The 18,762-nt window shown below is 44.4% G+C and overlaps 1 protein-coding gene across 6 annotated transcripts in view; it reads right to left on the bottom strand.

Annotated features, from left to right (window-relative positions):
* The window catches only part of FAT3 (FAT atypical cadherin 3), a 745,842-nt gene that overhangs the window by 103,090 nt on the left and 623,990 nt on the right, over positions 1–18,762 (bottom strand). For all 6 annotated transcript variants that reach the window (XM_073569283.1, XM_073569280.1, XM_073569281.1 and 3 more), the window contains one exon: positions 4,800–4,996. In XM_073569283.1, coding sequence (XP_073425384.1) covers positions 4,800–4,996 — 197 coding nt within the window. The remainder of the gene's footprint in view (positions 1–4,799; positions 4,997–18,762) is intronic.

The raw sequence follows: 18,762 nt of genomic DNA, 5'->3' as shown, positions 1-18,762 counted from the left end.
TGGAGATGGGAGGCTACTGACGTGTGGAGATGGGAGGCTGCTGAGGAGAGGAGATGGCAGGCTGCTGAGGAGAGGAGATGGGAGGCTGCTGAGGTGAGGAGATGGGAGGCTGCTGACGTGTGGAGATGGGAGGCTGCTGAGGTGTGGAGATGGGAGGCTGCTGAGGTGTGGAGATGGGAGGCTGCTGACGTGTGGAGATGGGAGGCTGCTGACGTGTGGAGATGGGAGGCTGCTGACGTGTGGAGATGGGAGGCTGCTGACGTGTGGAGATGGGAGGCTGCTGACGTGTGGAGATGGGAGGCTTCTGAGGTGTGGAGATGGGTGGCTGCTGACGTGTGGAGATGGGAGGCTGCTGACGTGTGGAGATGGGAGGCTGCTGAGGAGAGGAGATGGGAGGCTGCTGACGTGTGGAGATGGGAGGCTGCTGACGTGTGGAGATGGGAGGCTGCTGACGTGTGGACATGGGAGGCTGCTGACGTGTGGAGATGGGAGGCTGCTGACGTGTGGAGATGGGAGGCTGCTGACGTGTGGAGATGGGAGGCTGCTGACGTGTGGAGATGGGAGGCTGCTGAGGTGAGGAGATGGGAGGCTGCTGAGGTGAGGAGATGGGAGGCTGCTGAGGTGAGGAGATGGGAGGCTGCTGAGGTGTGGAGATGGGAGGCTGCTGAGGTGTGGAGATGGGAGGCTGCTGAGGTGTGGAGATGGGAGGCTGCTGAGGTGAGCAGATGGGAGGCTGCTGACGTGTGGAGATGGGAGGCTGCTGAGGTGAGGAGATGGGAGGCTGCTGAGGTGTGGAGATGGGAGGCTGCTGAGGTGAGCAGATGGGAGGCTGCTGACGTGTGGAGATGGGAGGCTGCTGAGGTGAGCAGATGGGAGGCTGCTGACGTGTGGAGATGGGAGGCTGCTGAGGTGAGGAGATGGGAGGCTGCTGACGTGTGGAGATGGGAGGCTGCTGAAACGACCGAAAAAAATTCTAGAATTCCACTTTTTTCAATTTCACCGCACTGTGAATTTTTTTCCCATTTTCCTGTACGCTATTTGGTAAAGTCAATCATGTCATTCAAAAGTACAACTCGTCCTGCAAAAAACAAGCCCTCACACGGCCATATTGATGGAAAAATAAAAAGTGGGTATATATGACTGGGAAACATCTTTATTTGGGAAATTGTTCTGCGCTCGCACTGCGGTGCATGGACTGGGCGCCGGTCTCCTGGCCCGCATCCTCATACATGCTGTGAGGCTGCTGAGCTCTAGTCAGGAGACCTGCGACCCGTCCATGCACTGCGGTCCGAGCGCAGATCGATATCCACCGACAGCTTCATACATGTACAGAAAACAATACAATAATCTGCAATCAGAAATACAGATTATAAAAAAAAGTCACAATCTGGTTTCAATTATTTTTAAAAAAAGTATGTGACTCATTTCCTTAAAGAAAAATAAAAATATACCTAAACAGAGTATTGGGTATTTTAACAAATGATTAATAAGTTACAGTAGAGTAGAGCTCATCCAAAAGAGTCTACCTTGTTGTGGTGGTGGCTTAAAATTCTTTTGGCCAGAACAAAAGCTGCGGGCTATATGTATGATCTGGGAAATGTTAATGTGTGATTGGTGAGGATGTGGTGCAGAAGTGGAGTTTTTCCAAGAGTGGGCAGTGGGACTCTGGAAGATTTGAGGGGTGGAGGCACGGCTGGGGTGGAGCCTGGATGGAGTCTTAAGGGGGGCCCAAAAATTTTTACAGTATGGGGCCCTGAAATTCCTAATGGCAGCCCTGCTGCTTGCTCAGTGTCTTTACATGTTTTCTGAAATATTACTTGTTCACGGTTTAGAGCTTAGCCAAAACAACATGCTTCCTATAGCTCACCTTCTTAGATGTCCCTACAGAGCATCCTCTTTATATTTCAGCTTGTTAGGTGTCTCTACAGAGCATAATCTTTGCAACCCTGCATGTTCAGTGTCTCTACAGAACATGCTACCTGTAACCCTGCATGTTCAGTGTGGCGCCCTGCAGGGTTAAATATGTACTGTTTTGCATGTGTTTTGTGAGCAATGGGAGTTATGCTTTCTCTGCTAAAGACTACACACACACACACACACAATTCACCTCCCTCCCTCACTTGTCTGAAGCTTAGAGCTTTGCAGACATACCCTACCTGGGAGGGGGAGGAGTCGAGAGTTGTTGTTTCAGTGAACAAGAAGCAGGAAGAACGTCTTGGAGGCCATGTTTAGACATGTGCTCGATCCAGGAGTGAAAGCTAGAAGCATCAGGGTGTCAGCCCCTAGACCATCCATGCTTTCAGAGCAGGGTGGTAAGCTGAGAGACTGTGTGGATTTATACAACCAACAGCATCGTGTTTTCCCTGGGAAAGACTGTAACAACCTAGGATCAGTGAAGGATAGTGCAAGTGGGAACTTGAGCTGCTCACACACAGGATCCATGCTGCAAGTTGCCAAAGGAGAAATACACAGTGAGTAGAGGCTATATGGGAAGTTTTAGACTCTGGGAAGCCTTGGTCCCAGAAGGGATTAGAATAGCAGGAAGTTACACTGAGTCACAGCAGGGAAAGATAACTCCCATTCTGCAGAGCAGACTGTAACCTGGTGAGAGTTGTAATATCTCCTCTGAACTGCACCTGAACTACAGTAAATGATAAAGTGACTTTCCTTGTCTCCTGCCTTATTACTCCGTGCCTTCTACTTCCTTCACAATCTCTGGGGGTCCTGCCCTGGTTGGAGAGGGTTAACCATCTGCACTGCCATCACCATCTACTCCCCCAGGGATCATCTGCAGTGCCGGCTATACTACAGTCGAACACTCCAACTGGTGTCACGAATCACTACATAAACTTTATCCCCATCCAATTCTACCCCTTTTACATGACCGCCTGGGGTCACGGACCGGGTCACCGCCACTGTGACATCTCCCATTGAAGTTAACAGGCCCGGCGCTGAGTATCCCATGGCCTCTGGGGCGCGTCATCAGTGTCTCTACAGAGCATGCTACCTGTAGTCCTGCATGCTCAGTGTCTCTACAGAGCATGCTCCCTGTAAACCTGCATGTTCAGTGTCTCTACAGAGTATACTCCCTGTTGTCCTGCATGCGCAGTGTCTCTACAGAGCATGCGCCCTGTAACCCTGTATGTTCAGTGTCTCTACAGAGCATGCTCTGTAGTCCTGCATGCTGAGTATCTTTACAGCGCATGCTCCCTGTAGTCCTGCATGTTCAGTGTCTCTACAAAGCATGCTCCCTCTAATCCTGCATGTTCAGTATATTTACAGAGCATGCTCCCTGTATTCCTGCATGTTCAGTGTCTCTACAGAGCATGCTCCCTGTATTTCTGCATGTTCAGTGTCTCTACAGAGCATGTTCCCTGTTGTCCTGCATGTTCAGTGTCTCTACAGAGCATGCTCCCTCTAGTCCTGCATGTTCAGTATCTTTACAGAGCATGCTCCCTCTAGTCCTGCATGTTCAGTGTCTCTACAGAGCATGCTCCCTGTAGTCCTGCATGTTCAGTGTCTCTACAGAGCATGCTTCCTTTAGTCCTGCATGTTCAGTGTCTCTACAGAACATGCTCCCTCTATTCCTGCATGTTCAGTATCTTTACAGAGCATGCTCCCTGTATTCTTGCATGTTCAGTGTCGTTACAGCGCATGCTTCCTTTAGTCCTGCATGTTCAGTGTCTCTACAGAGCATGCTCCCAGCAGTTCTGCATGTTCAGTGTCTCTACAGAGCATGCTCCATGTAGCTCTGCATGTTCAGTGTCTCTACAGCGCATGCTCCCTGTAATCCTGCATGTTCAGTGTCTCTACAGAGCATGCTCCCTGTAGTCCTGCATCTTCAGTGTCTCTACAGAGCATGCTCCCTGTAGTCCTGCATGTTCAGTGTCTCTACAGAGCATGCTCCCTGTAGCTCTGCATGTTCAGTGTCTCTACAGAGCATGCTCCCTGTAGTGTAGTCCTGCATGTTCAGTGTATCCAAGGAGCATGCTCCCTGCAGTTATGCATGTTCAGTGTCTCTACAGAGCATGCTCCATGTAGCTCTGCATGTTCAGTGTCTCTACAGTGCATGCTCCATGTAGCTCTGCATGTTTAGTGTCTCTACAGAGTATGCTCCCTGTAGTCCTGCATGTTCAGTGTCTCTACAGAGCATGCTCCCTGCAGTTCTGCATGTTCGGTGTCTCTACAGAGCTTGCTCCCTGCAGTTCTGCATGTTCAGTGTCTCTACAGAGCATGCTCCCTGTAACCCTGTATGTTCAGTGTCTCTACAGAGCATGTTCCCTGTAGTCCTGCATGTTCAGTGTCTCTACACAGCATGCTCCCTGTAGTCCTGCATGTTCAGTGTCTCTACAGAGCATGTTCCCTGTAGTCCTGCATGTTCAGTGTCTCTACAGAGCATGCTCCATGCAGTTCTGCATGTTCAGTGTCTCTACAGAGCATGCTCCCTGCAGTTCTGCATGTTCAGTGTCTCTACAGAGCATGCTCCCTGTAACCCTGTATGTTCAGTGTCTCTACACAGCATGCTCCCTGTAGTCCTGCATGTTCAGTGTCTCTACAGAGCATGCTCCCTGTAGTCCTGCATGTTCAGTGTCTCTACAGAACATGCTCCCTGTAGCTCTGCATGTTCAGTTTATCTATCTGCATTTTAAAAAATTGCAACCTAAAGAATTATGTATAGGAATCACGAGGTGATTGATACCATAGAAGAACCTCACAGCCACCTCCTGGTGATATAGCTGATAACAGTGAACCAAGAGCCAGTTTCATGAAAATCCCAAAAAATGACACTTCTGCTGTACCTGGTCACACACGGGGCTGTTGTCATTCACATCGGTGACGTAAACTTCCACAACAGTTTGAGACACATAAAGTCCGTCGGTCGCTGTAATGTTGAGGAAGTACGTGTCCTGTTCTTCCCGGTCCAAGGATCTCTTCACATAAACTTTCCATTCATTTTCTATCAGCCCTAAGGCAAACTTCCCCTTGGGGTTACCTCCTGGAAAACAAGACCTCATAATCAGATTCTTTACAATAGCAGAACATTTTGATTGTATCCATTGCAACTCTCCATTGCATCTCTTAGAGCAGAAGTTTGTGCTTCAGAGCTGCACTGAAAGAGAGAAGAGGACGTTACACCCGACGTCAGCCAGGCTGCGGACCAATGGATTGTGTCACTCTGTCCTATATACAGCCATATGCATCTTGCTGCCCTCTTCAATCTCATCTCCTTCCATGTCTGTCACATGTAAGATCCTCTGCCATAAGCATCCTATGGGGGTGTTACACTTTGTGCTCACATATCCTGCAGCGCCACCACAGGGGGAAGGAGAAATTACATAGTGCCTACTGAAATCAATGCATCTGAGCTGCCTATGTTGGCTCCTCCAGAGCAAAAAAACTTCTTTCAATTTGCACATTTTTTAAAGTCTCCTGTATGTGTCCACCTGTCTTTATCTCTCTTCATGTTCACCATTGTGAGTGGCGGGCAATTCTTCCTGATGTTTTCGTCAGATTCAGCTATTGCGATTTAAAAAAAAAAAAAAAGTCGCTACATTTTTGCGGAAATGTACTCCATTGTACAACACTACAAAAAATCCCACCAGCGGAGATGGACTTGTTATATTCTGTTTTATTATTTTGTGTGCAAATTTTGCAACATTTTAAAAAGGAACATACAACAATTTTGCAAAAACGCAAAATTCATCAACAAGGTGTGCCGTTTTAAAGAATTTGGTCCAAAAAACGTTAACAAATATCAGAAGACAAAAAAAATATTTAAAAAAGAAACAAAAAAAAACCAAGGCACGTAATGGATTAGGCCTATTGTCCCCCATTTTCCTGATGAAGGCCATAAGTGTCTTCTTTTGTCCTCTATCTGGCCGTTACATATCCTGATACCGTGTATCTAAAGAGGTTCTCCACTACATTATCATTGGATAGGTCATCAATGTCTGGCTGGGCAGAGTTCGGAACCCGATGAGCTGTTCTCGGTGTCGGCGGGGGAGGCTGATGGCCGGAAATGCTCAATTCCGGAGCTGCTCTGTCTTCTGAGATTCACATCAACATGAGGCGGATGTGCAGCACCCTGCCGCAGCCACTATCAGAAGACGGAGCAGCTCCGCAATAGAGCAGTTCCGGCCGGTGGACGCCGAGACTCAGAGCAGCTGATCGGCGGGGGTGAAAGATGTCGGACCCCGACTAATCAGACACTGACAACCTATCCTAATGATAGGTCAATGATAAAATGCTGGACATCCTCTTTAACCGTAGAGGAAACTACACTTTCCTGGACTTTGCTACTATGCGGTATATCTTTTTTTGCAATTATTCTCCGTAGCGGAGGAATGTCCAGTCAACCATGGAGAATGAGGTCCCTGTTGGAAATTTATGTCATGATCGTGTAAGCCTTTCCACGAATTACCAACGAGGGCTTTGGAGGCAAATTTTGTACAGGTGTACAAAGAAACGATACCCCCTTAAAGAGTACCTGGCAGGTGTCCCCAAAATATTATTTTGTCACCTTGCCAAATTCCCCGTGCTCCCCTGAACCTGCCAACATTTTCCATTTGTCATTTCGTCCCATATGTCCGTTATCTTTTTTGGTACCAAGTATGTTTGTGGTCCAAGAGGGCGTAACACAAAACGTTTAGTTCAGGGCTCGTAGGCCTCCACCCTCTATGATGCTATCCAACTGCCCAAAGGCTATATCTCCGTAAAGAAGGGACAAAATAAAAAAAAAAAACGGAAAACAGCAGCGGGTTGAGGGAGCACAGAGATTTCGGCAATTTATCAAACTCATTTTTTTGGACACGTGACAAGTTCTGTTTAAAGGGAAACAGTCAGCCCGTTTTTACATATAGAAGTAGTGCTATGGCTATATAGGCGCTTACACTTCAGTAAAAATGATACCTTTTTTATGGAGATCCAATGTGCCAGTCATGAGAAATTTAGCGGAGAAACCATATGAAAATGAGTCTGGAAGTGCACTGGGCGTGTCCCTCGAGCACTTCCAGCTTTTGTAATATGTAATATGATTTGCATATTACTTCCCTGCTTGATTTCTCACAGCTGGCACATCGGATCTCTACAAAAAAAGGTATCATTTTTATTGGGGGACAAGCACCTACACAGGCATAACACTACGGCAATATGAAATATCAAGCTGACGGGTTCCCTTTAATAATGCACCTACACAGGCATAACACTACGGCAATATGAAATATCAAGCTGACGGGTTCCCTTTAATAATGCACCTACACAGGCATAACACTACTGCCATATGTAATATCAAGCTGACGGGTTCCCTTTAATAATGCACCTACACAGGCATAACACTACGGCCATATGAAATATCAAGCTGACGGGTTCTCTTTAATAATGCACCTACACAGGCATAACACTACTGCCATATGTAATATCAAGCTGACGGGTTCCCTTTAATAATGCACCTACACAGGCATAACACTACTGCCATATATAATATCAAGCTGACGGGTTCTCTTTAATAATGCACCTACACAGGCATAACACTACGGCCATATGTAATATCAAGCTGACGGGTTCCCTTTAATAATGCACCTACACAGGCATAACACTACTGCCATATGTAATATCAAGCTGACGGGTTCCCTTTAATAATGCACCTACACAGGCATAACACTACGGCCATATGAAATATCAAGCTGACGGGTTCTCTTTAATAATGCACCTACACAGGCATAACACTACTGCCATATGTAATATCAAGCTGACGGGTTCCCTTTAATAATGCACCTACACAGGCATAACACTACTGCCATATATAATATCAAGCTGACGGGTTCTCTTTAATAATGCACCTACACAGGCATAACACTACGGCCATATGTAATATCAAGCTGACGGGTTCCCTTTAATAATGCACCTACACAGGCATAACACTACTGCCATATGTAATATCAAGCTGACGGGTTCCCTTTAATAATGCACCTACACAGGCATAACACTATGGCCATATGTAATATCAAGCTGACGGGTTCCCTCTAGTGATGCTTTCATTTGCGGGGTGATCATACAGATGGATGCCTGTATAGACATAACGAGGGGCCATGTGAGGAAGAGTTCAATGACAAGCATTTCAATTAGGTGGAATTTGTCGGGATGAAAGCCGGAGAGGAGATCGGGAGATGAAGCAGAACCACCTTTTATTAGCCTGGAACACTGACATTGAGAACAGCAATCACACTTTTCTACATCATTAACCCACACGGAGACAGATCCTCCTTGCTTAAGCTGTTCTGATGTGCTAAGAAAAGGGCTAGATGTTCACAAAGGAACATGAGTCGCTCAGTGTGATGTAGCTGAGCTGAGTGTGCCAGCCCTGTGTAGAGTAATGTGACGCCATAATGAAATGTCACATCGCACCTAAAGGAAAGTATTCGCGCTGAAATACAGCAAATATGGATTTCCCTCAACTGAAGTGCCGTGACCGTTCCTGACTTCTGAGTCAGAATGTAGATTACATTCACTATTGTTCACTTCAATGTAGAAGTTATAAAAAACTATGTAGCCCTAACCAAAAAGTACAAAAAAAATCAACTTACTAGATGTTAAAGAGGCTGTGGACACCTGTTTGTAATAACGCGATCAATGATCAGGTGATCGCCGCAGATGATCAGCTGTGAACAGTACGTTTCCACTACAGCGGCCACTGCAGGACAAATGTAGTATTACATGGTAACAATTCATGTATTACAGGGATGGTTCATGTCTATCAGTGGGAATTTCTATTGCAGAACGGTCACGTCCTAATATTGTAGATTCAAAGAGGTGATTTTATTTAAATTAGTTTTTCCTGAGGACCAAGTAACCCAGTCCCTATGATTGGTGGGGAAAGACATGGGAGAATCAGAAAAAGCTCACTGGCCAGTTTCCTCAGCTCTAAATTTATAGATTCTAACTTTAGTTGGTGTTGACCCCACCTTAAAGGCAGGGGTGGACATATCATTGGTGCAACCTGGGCAGCTGTACAAGGGCCCAACAGGCCAGGGGGCCACTTTCGCCTTCAAAGCAGGTTTGTGCATTCTGATGAGTTATTGGACTACAAAAGCCCTTATATTGTTCTTGCACACGGGCCCTCTTCTATCTATGTTTGCTCTGGCTTAAAGGTGTCATCCAGGACTTATTGTACATATTGAAAACCTATCCTCAGAATTAGTCATCAGTATCAGGTCACTAGGGGTCTGACACCCAGCACCACCACCGATCAGCCATTATTTGCTCTGCAGATACAGTCATATGTAAAAGTTTGGGCACCCCTATTAATGTTAACCTTTTTTCTTTATAACAATTTTGGTTTTTGCAACAGCTATTTCAGTTTCATATATCTAATAACTGATGGACTCAGCTATATTTCTGGATTCAAATGAGGTTTATTGTACTAACAGACAATGTGCAATCTGCATTTAAACAAAATTTGACCGGTGCAAAAGTATGGGCACCCTTATCATTTTCTTGATTTGAACACTCCTAACTACTTTTTACTGACTTCCTGAAGCACTAAATTGGTTTTGTAACCTCTTTGAGCTTTGAACTTCATAGCCAGGTGTATCAAATCATGAGAAAAGGTATTTAAGGTGGCCACTTGCAAGTAGTTCTCCTATTTGATTCTCCTATGAAGAGCGGCATCATGGGCTCCTCAAAACAACTCTCAAATGATATGAAAACAAAGATTATTCAACATAGCTTTTCAGCGGAAGGATACAAAAAGTTGTCTCAGAGATTTAACCTGTCAGTTTCCACTGTGAGGAACATAGTAAGGAAATGGAAGAACACAGGTACAGTTCTTGTTAAGCCCAGAAGTGGCAGGCCAAGAAAAATATCAGAAAGGCAGAGGAGAAGAATGGTGAGAACAGTCAAGGACAATCCACAGACCACCTCCAAAGACCTGCAGCATCATCTTGCTGCAGATGGTGTCACTGTGCATCGGTCAACAATACAGCGCACTTTGCACAAGGAGAAGCTGTATGGGAGAGTGATGCGAAAGAAGCCGTTTCTGCAAGCACGCCACAAACAGAGTCGCCTGAGGTATGCAAAAGCACATTTGGACAAGCCAGTTACATTTTGGAAGAAGGTCCTGTGGACTGATGAAACAAAGATTGAGTTGTTTGGTCATACAAAAAGGCGTTATGCATGGAGGCTAAAAAACACAGCATTCCAAGAGAAACACTTGCTACCCACAGTAAAAGTTGGTGGAGGTTCCATCATGCTTTGGGGCTGTGTGGCCAATGCCGGCACCGGGAATCATGTTAAAGTTGAGGGTCGCATGGATTCAACTCAGTATCAGCAGATTCTTGACAATAATGTGCAAGAATCAGTGATGAAGTTGAAGTTACGCAGGAGATGGATATTTCAGCAAGACAATGATCCAAAACACCCTCCAAATCTACTCAGGCATTCATGCAGAGGAACAATTACAATGTTCTGGAATGGCCATCCCAGTCCCCAGACCTGAATATCATTGAACATCTGTGGGATGATTTGAAGCGGGCTGTCCATGCTCGGCGACCATCAAACTTAACTGAACTGGAATTGTTTTGTAAACAGGAATGGTCACAAATACCTTCATCCAGGATCCAGGAACTCATTAATAGCTACAGGAAATGACTAGAGGCTGTTATTTTTGCAAAAGGAGGATCTACGAAATATTAATGTCACTTTTATGTTGAGGTGCCCATACTTTTGCACCGGTCAAATTTTGTTTAAATGCAGATTGCACATTTTCTGTTCGTACAATAAACCCCATTTGAATCCAGAAATATAACTGAGTCCATCAGTTATTAGATATATGAAACTGAAATAGCTGTTGCAAAAACCAAAATTGTTATAAAGAAAAAAGGTTAACATTAATAGGGGTGCCCAAACTTTAACATATGACTGTATATGTAAGGCTAGTTTCACACTAGCGTTTTTTTGCACTGCGCCTCGTGCGCATACCAAACGCATGCAAAAAACGCATCATGCGTTTTGCATGCGTTTGCTGTTTTTTGCGCATGAGATTTAACCAGTTTGTCACCATGTTAACTCCAAAAACGCATGTAATTTTAAACGCATGCGTGCGCACGTCCTAGCACATGCGTGCGTTCACATAGACTGTAATGCTATTTTTTTGTGCATTCCGTGCGTTAAAGTGCCCATACGTTTTTTTTGAGACAGGTCGGACGGACCAACAATGCAACAGGTTGCGTCAGGGGCGCCTAGGCACACACTACAAAAAAACGCATGCGCACTAAAACGCATACGAACTCGTGCATGCGCTAGACCACTCGCACCCATGTTAAATATAGGGGAGCAATGCGCATGCGCACGATAGCGCACGAGGCAAAGAGCTAAAAAACGCAAGTGTGAAACCAGCCTAAGTTCCGGATAACTCCTTTGAATTACAAAATCGCCTCTACTGTATAACAGAAATGACAATTATGAAAGGGGAATATACTGCTATGAGTTTAAGAGAATAGAATGTTTCAAATTTAAAGGGGTATTCCCATCTCCAAAATCCTATCCCATTATGCAGTAGGTGTAATAATAATAATATTAGCAAACACGTCCAATTAGAAATGTGGTACAGTTCTTCTGATTCACTGTTTCTTTCCTCATGTGCAGGCATTGCAAGACTTTAGGAATCCATGGTTATGACCACTAGCAACTACCTAGTTAACTGTCACTATATCAGTGATCGAAACCATGGATATCTAAGATCCTGCAATGCCTGCACACGAGGAAAGAGACATAGCAAATCAGAAGAACTATACTACATATACTACATATACTCCATTCTAATTGGAGGTATTTTCTAATATTATTACACCTACTAAATATTGGGATAGCATCTTGGAGATAGAAATACCGGTTTAAGTTGTAATATTTCCAACGCATTCATAGTAATAGGTAAAATCTGCTACCGACTCAAAGGGTTTGATAAGGACTGGTGCCCGGAGGTCACTGAGACAGTGTTCCGCCGGGTGACTCAGTCCTTGTATCTGGAGCTCTACATTGCAGCACAATCAATGATCATTAATCAGAGGTGTTACCCGATAACGACGGCAATGTATTTCCCGTACACTTCACAAGATGCACTGCGCTAAGCTGCTGTAGTGGCAGAGATAATGGCCACGTACATAAATAAAAAAAATGCGCAGGATATAAATAATGATGGGGGAACCGCGAGCAAAAATATTCATCAATTTTTAAGATGCAAAGGAATGAGATATCTTGATGTAGATATTTGTAGTGCTGCAGATAGATCCCCAATCACAGCAGTGCAGAGGAAATCTGGAGGAGAGCGCGTCGAGGGTGTGACCACACATGATGTCACATTGAGACGCTGTAATATTGAGCTGCTCTTTATGTGTCATTGAAGAGGTTGTCCGGGGACTACATGAGCCCACAATGTCCACCCCACTCCTCAAATAAAAAATCAAAGAAATGATACCCATCCTCAGCGATTCCCTACAGCTCCCATTTCAATGTTTACCGGATTCCCGCTGCTCTCTGCTGTATTTCCTGGTCCTGTCTCACTGGAAATAACCCTCTCAGCCAATCAGCAGCCACTGTGTTGACTCACCGTAGCCAGTGATTGGCTAAGTATGTGCAGTTCCTTTGTGTCAAGAAAAGACCAGAAAGTAAAGACGAGTGTTAAAATAGGGTCTGTGAAGGAATGGTTATTACTTATTTTATGTTTTTAAATAAGCAATAATTAAAAAAAAAATGCCACTTGCCACGTCAGAAAGGAAAAGGATTGGAACCCTTGTGCCACCCAGATTTAATCTGCTAGAGGAGCACTGCATGGCATATAAGTCTCCTTACACTGGCATGTCAGACATGTCACTCTCCACAAAGAGTGACTTTACCCCTTAGACAGCAACAATTAAAAAAATATATACCATACTGTATATATCATCCCCTTGGACGTCGTATTCAGGCTGTGGGCACACGTAGCGTTTTAAAACGCTCACTAAAAACCGGACTCCTTCCCAGAAATCGCGTGGTTTTTTCCCCGCGCGGTTTTACCGTGATTTTCGCGTGCGATATTCAAGCAATTTCCAAGCGATTTGAAGCATTGCTTGGAAAGTGATTGACAGGTTGGTCACACTCGTCAAACATAGTGTTTGACGAGTGTGACCAGGTTTTTACTATTGAGGCCGCCTATGCAGCATCAATAGTAAAAGATAGAATGTTAAAATGCTAAAAAAAATTGGGGTATATTTACCTTCCGACGTCCCGCGCTGCCATCCCGGGCCTCAGCGTTCCCAGTAATGCTTTGCGAGACCTGTGATGACGTTGGTCTCGCGTTACTATAGCGATCTCGCGAGACCGCTAGAGTCACGCGAGACTACGTCATTACAGGGCCTTGCCGCAAGGCATTACTGGGAACGCTTAGGTCGGGAATGCAGCGCGGGACATCGGAAGGTAAATATACCCCGATTTTTTATTCTTTTTTTTACAGGGGTATGGTACCCAGGGCCTGGAGGACAGTCTCCTCTCCTCCACACCGTGGGTACCAACCGCACATGAGACGCTTAACTTCCCACATAGTGGGCATAGCCACATGCGGGAAGTAAGCGTTTCTCATGCATTCCTATGGGTGCGGAATCGCGGCAATTCTTTGCGATTCCGCACAAAAGAATGAGCATGCTGCGATTTTTTCCGCGATGCGATTCCGCCGCGGAAAAAAGCGCAGCATTAGCACAGCATGTGCGGAATGCCATAGGAATGCATGGGGGGCGTTCTGTACACGATTTTTAAACGTTTTCGCGCAGAAAATCGCGGCAAAAACGCTTAAAAATCGCATCGTGTGCACATAGCCTTATGTCTATGTGTTGGCTTTCGTTAGGTCATTCAAAGACTGCCAGATTCATTACATTGGACCCCTAGTAAGCCAATTCCAAATTCTCTTTGATTTCAGTCATAAATAAATTACATAGGAATCCATGTGACCGTTGTCTTAAATCTGGTGTTAGGGAGCCAATCTACGCACATGGCACTGGCTCCTTGATATCACCAGGGGTAAAGATTCTGAGATCCATTCTACATCTATACCATACTTGTCAACTTTCTGGAAGATGGTAAGACTTCCTGGATTCCTGGAAGATATGTGTCATGACTCTGGACAGGATGGTTCCGCCTCCATCCTGGTCAGGTCAGGGTTAATTTTAGTTCGCCTCTCTTTGGTTCTGGGGCGGCTATTTAATGTTGGCACTTCCTGTATTTGGTGTCGGTGATACTTCCGTATACTCGGTTTGTGGCTGCTGACCCAGGTTTCTCGTCCGTAATCGTTGTGCCTCTGTGCCTTGCTGAGTATGACCCGGTTTGTCCCCTGACTTTTGCCTCTGTATCCTGCCTTGTACAGCCCTCTCTCTCCTGGTTATCTGACCCCTTGGCTTGTCTCCGTTTACTCTTTGTCTATTCCCTAGGTACCACGCTCTTGTCTGCTTTTTACCCTTGGCTCGCCTTTGATTACGTTTACCTTCTGTGCCCTGGACTCCGCGCATGTAGTTGTCTTCCCTGTCCTCACGCGTGGTGACTCCGCCCCCCCTTGTCACGTGACTGCCTAGTTTCAGGTCCTGTGCTCACTGCTTAGGCTCAGGTCCTTGCGCACTGTGTGCCTGGCTCCTTCACTCCCTGCGCTCGTGCCCCCTGATAGCGCCCCCTAGGCTGCGCCTGTGACATCAGTGGTGTCATCACAATATGACATATTTCCAAGGGACCACAAAGGACTCCTAAAGCCCTAATGGAGCAAAAGTTCTGGTTCACTACTTCATGAGCTGCAGTCTTGCACGTCTTGGTAGGCCATCAACAAAGTTGGCAAGCCTGATCTTCATAGAACATGTGACGTGATATTCATTTTTAATTGCATTTTACACATCAATAAGTCTCGATAATATATTTTTTCCACAATCAGCTCCTAATAGGGTTGTCTTCTGTCAGACATTTGGGTTCAAAGACCAGATCCCACAGGTGATCTTCTCGTGGAATAGTCTGAAAATGGCAGTGAGAATCATTTCTCAGTGGGTTACCACTCCTTCGTCCAAAGACCTCATGAACATTAAAGGCTAAATTCATCATTTGTGAGTTTTATTGAAATCACCTTTCTTTTTCTGCCTTGCAGTAATCGTTTAGGACTTTTTGCTGCTCCAAATTCTTCAAAATGGTAGAAAATAATAATTTAAAAAAATAATTTTTTTGTAACTTTGTAGTCACAAAAAAAATCGCGTTTCCCTAAAATTTTGCAAATTTTGCATTAAAAAATTGAGATGCACATAAAATCATTCCAGGAGGGAGCTGGAGTGCATTTGCAAAAGAATTTAACACGTTTTTAAAAATTCAAAAAACATCTGGAGACCCTAAACCCCGACCAGAAGGAGAAGAATAAAAAAAAAAACAAACAAGCAGGTGAGAACAAAAAAATATATACTTAAAAAAAAGGCGCCCATTAAAACTAGTTGAAAAAAAAAAGAACGAGACAACAAAAAAAGGCGTAAATGCAATAATAAATTGGTTCCTCAAGAATTTTTTCAACATTCGGCTCCTGTTTTTGCAGTTTCCTTTGTGCCCGTGTCTCCTGTGCAGATGCCCTAGAGAACACATACTGCCTGGGTCATTATATAATGTAATGTGCTTGTTATTGAGCAGAATACTTTGGCTTTCGAAGCCATTCACGGTGATTGAAGGCGCCAATATGCGACCCGGCACCGGAGCTGTCAGCAACTTTTACCGTTGACCGTAAATTTTCCACCCATTCTCCAGTGTATACATACTAAAGTGCCTCTCTACAGGAGAATGATTAACAATACTTCATTAATTTCCAGTGCAATTCTCAAGTCAGCCGCAACGTATTGTCAAATAAAGGACGGTAAGAAAAAAAAAATCCAATTAAAATCCGCTGGTGGTTGACGCTGCCGTGTAGTAAAACCGCCATCATTAGAGTCTAGGAGCGTTTTAACAACAGATTTGATTAAATATCCCACAGATTTGCTTCCTGAGTCATATGCTAACAAACCGGCATCTTCTATCCCCGCCAAAGCCTTGTAAGTCATCCAGGTAAGCAAAAGGCACAAAATCATTTTCCTTCGCAATCGCCATTAAAACAAATCAAGTGGATCTCATTATGCGTACAATTATTAATGGTTTTGGTAAACCTTTGTTAGAATGTAAAAAAAAAAGAATGATGGAATGGATCATTCGGATGTGACATAAGTATTACCGCGGAGCTAAGTGCTGTGCATTTCCGGAACGCGCTAGAATAATTGTATTGATTTTTGCATTATTTTAAAAGCAGTTTAGACCGCTGAGAATCCCGACGGCTGTTAACAAACTTTTTAGAATATATGCAGAGATGTGCGCTCGGGGAGTTAGAGGAGCGCCGGTGTGCTTTAAGACTATAAAATCTCAATGATAACGTTTCATTTACTTTACTCTCTGTAGGTGTTTAAACCTCAAGTCAATGATTCAGCTTTCAAAAAACTATTTGGAAGAAACCGAACGATTGATGGAATAACGATAGATCGAAATTGTGAGTTACGTAAACGGGAGACTTGTAGCCTTGGTGGCACACCGCGTTAGATCATTCACGATCAAACGAGAAGAAAGTGAAAGAGCCATCCCTCCAAGATTGGACTGGCACATATGTGGTGTTACCATCACGGGTCACGAGAAGTACAGATTAGTGATGAGCGAACGTGCTGGGGTAAGGTATTATCCACCATGCTCGGGTGTCAAATTTGACAAGAGGATCCAAAGGCTCGTTTTGGTTACTGTCCTGTTAGGATAGGTAAAGTGAACAATTTATACAGTCATGGCCGAAAGTGTTGGCACCCTTGAATTTGTTCCAGAGAATGAAATACTTGTTCCAGAAAATTATTGCAATTACACTTGTTTTGTCATACACATGTTTAGTTCCTTAACTCCTTAATGTCCAATGACGGACACAGTCCGTCATCAGACATTTCCCCTGCTTTGATGAGGGCTCCGGCGCTAAGCCCGCATCAAAGCCGGGACATGTCAGCTGTTATGAAAAGCTGACATGTGCCCGCAATAGGCGCGAGCGGAATCGCCGTCCGCCCGCGCCTATTAGCTAGTTAAATGCCGCTGTCAAAGCTGACAGCGGGCATTTAAATAGCATTTCCGGCCGCCGGGCCGGAAATGACCTCATCGCCAACCCCCGTCACGTGATCGGGGGTCGGCGTCATGTTGCCTGGACAACCAGAGGTCTCTATGAGACCTCTATGGTTGTTCCAGGCATATGGCTTTCAGCGCCACCCAGTGGTCGGCGCTGAAAGTACAGCAGTAAATCTGCTACATATGGGCGATCTGCTCATCGCCCATATGTAGCAGAGCCGATCGGGTTGCGCAAGCTTCTAGCCTCCTATGGAGGCTATTGAAGCATGCCAAAAGTAAAAAAAAAAAAATGTTTAAAAATAAAAAAAAATTAAAAAAACCTAAAAGTTCAAATCACCCCCCTTTCGCCCCAATCAAAATAAAACAGTAAAAAAAAAATCCCACATACACATATTAGGTATCGCCGCGTTCAGAATCGCCCGATCTATCAAAAAAAAAAGCATTAACCCGATCGCTAAACGGCGTAGCGAGAAAAAAATTCAAAACGCCAGAATTACGTTTTTTTGGTCACCAAGACATTGCATTAAAATGCAATAACGGGCGATCAAAAGAACGTATCTGCACAAAAGTGGTATCATTAAAAACGTCAGTCCGGCACGGAAAAAATAAGCCCTCACCCGACCCCAGATCATGAAAAATGGAGACGCTACGGGTCTCGGAAAATTGCGCAATTTTTTTTTTTTTTTTTTTTTTTTTTAGCAAACTTTGGAATTTTTTTTCACCACTTAGATAAAAGAGGACATAGACATATTTGGTGTCTATGAACTTGTAATGACCTGGAGAATCATAATGGCAGGTCAGATTTAGCATCTAGTGAACCTAACAAAAAAGCCAAGCAAAAAACAAGTGTGGGATTGCACTTTTTTTGCAATTTCACCGCACTTGGAATTTTTTTCCCATTTTCGAGTACACGATATGGTAAAACCAATGATGTCATTTAAAAGTACAACCCGTCCTGCAAAAAATAAGCCCTCACATGGCCATATAGACGGAAAAATAAAAAAGTTATCGCTATGGAAAGAAGGGGAGGGAAAAATGAAAATGTAAAACCAAAAATACCCCTGGTCGTTAAGGGGTTAATGTGTATTGGAACAACAATAAATAAAAAAAAAAAGAAAAAAGGCGAATTGGCCATAATTTCACACAAAACCCCAAAAATGGGTGGGACAAAATTGTTGGCACCTTTCAAAAATTGTGGGTAAAAAACTGCTTCAAGCATATGATGCTCGTTGAAACTCACCTGTGGCAAGTAAACAGATGTTGGCAATATGAAAAAATCACACCTGAAATCAGATAGTGTGTCACACTAAGAATGGAGAACAGAAAGAAGAGAAGAGAACCGTCTGAGGACTTGAGAACCAAAATTGTTGAAATTATCAACAAACTCAAGGTTACAAGTCTATCACCAGAGATCCTGATGTTCCTTTGTCCATGGTTCATACAATAATCAGAAAGTTTACAACTCATTGCACTGTGGCTAATCTCCCTGGACGTGGTTGGCGGAGCAAAATTGATGAAAGGTTGGAATACAGGATAGTCCGGATGATGGATAAGCAGCCCCAATCAAGGTTCAAAGAAATTCCTGCTGTCCTGTAAGTTCAGGGTGCA

The sequence above is a fragment of the Dendrobates tinctorius genome, unplaced genomic scaffold (assembly GCF_039654945.1).
Source record: "Dendrobates tinctorius isolate UK_male_01 unplaced genomic scaffold, ASM3965494v1 ptg000023l, whole genome shotgun sequence".
NCBI classification, from domain to species: domain Eukaryota; kingdom Metazoa; phylum Chordata; class Amphibia; order Anura; family Dendrobatidae; genus Dendrobates; species Dendrobates tinctorius.
Note: the sequence above shows the minus strand (reverse complement) of the source record. Positions and strands in the feature narration are given on the sequence as shown.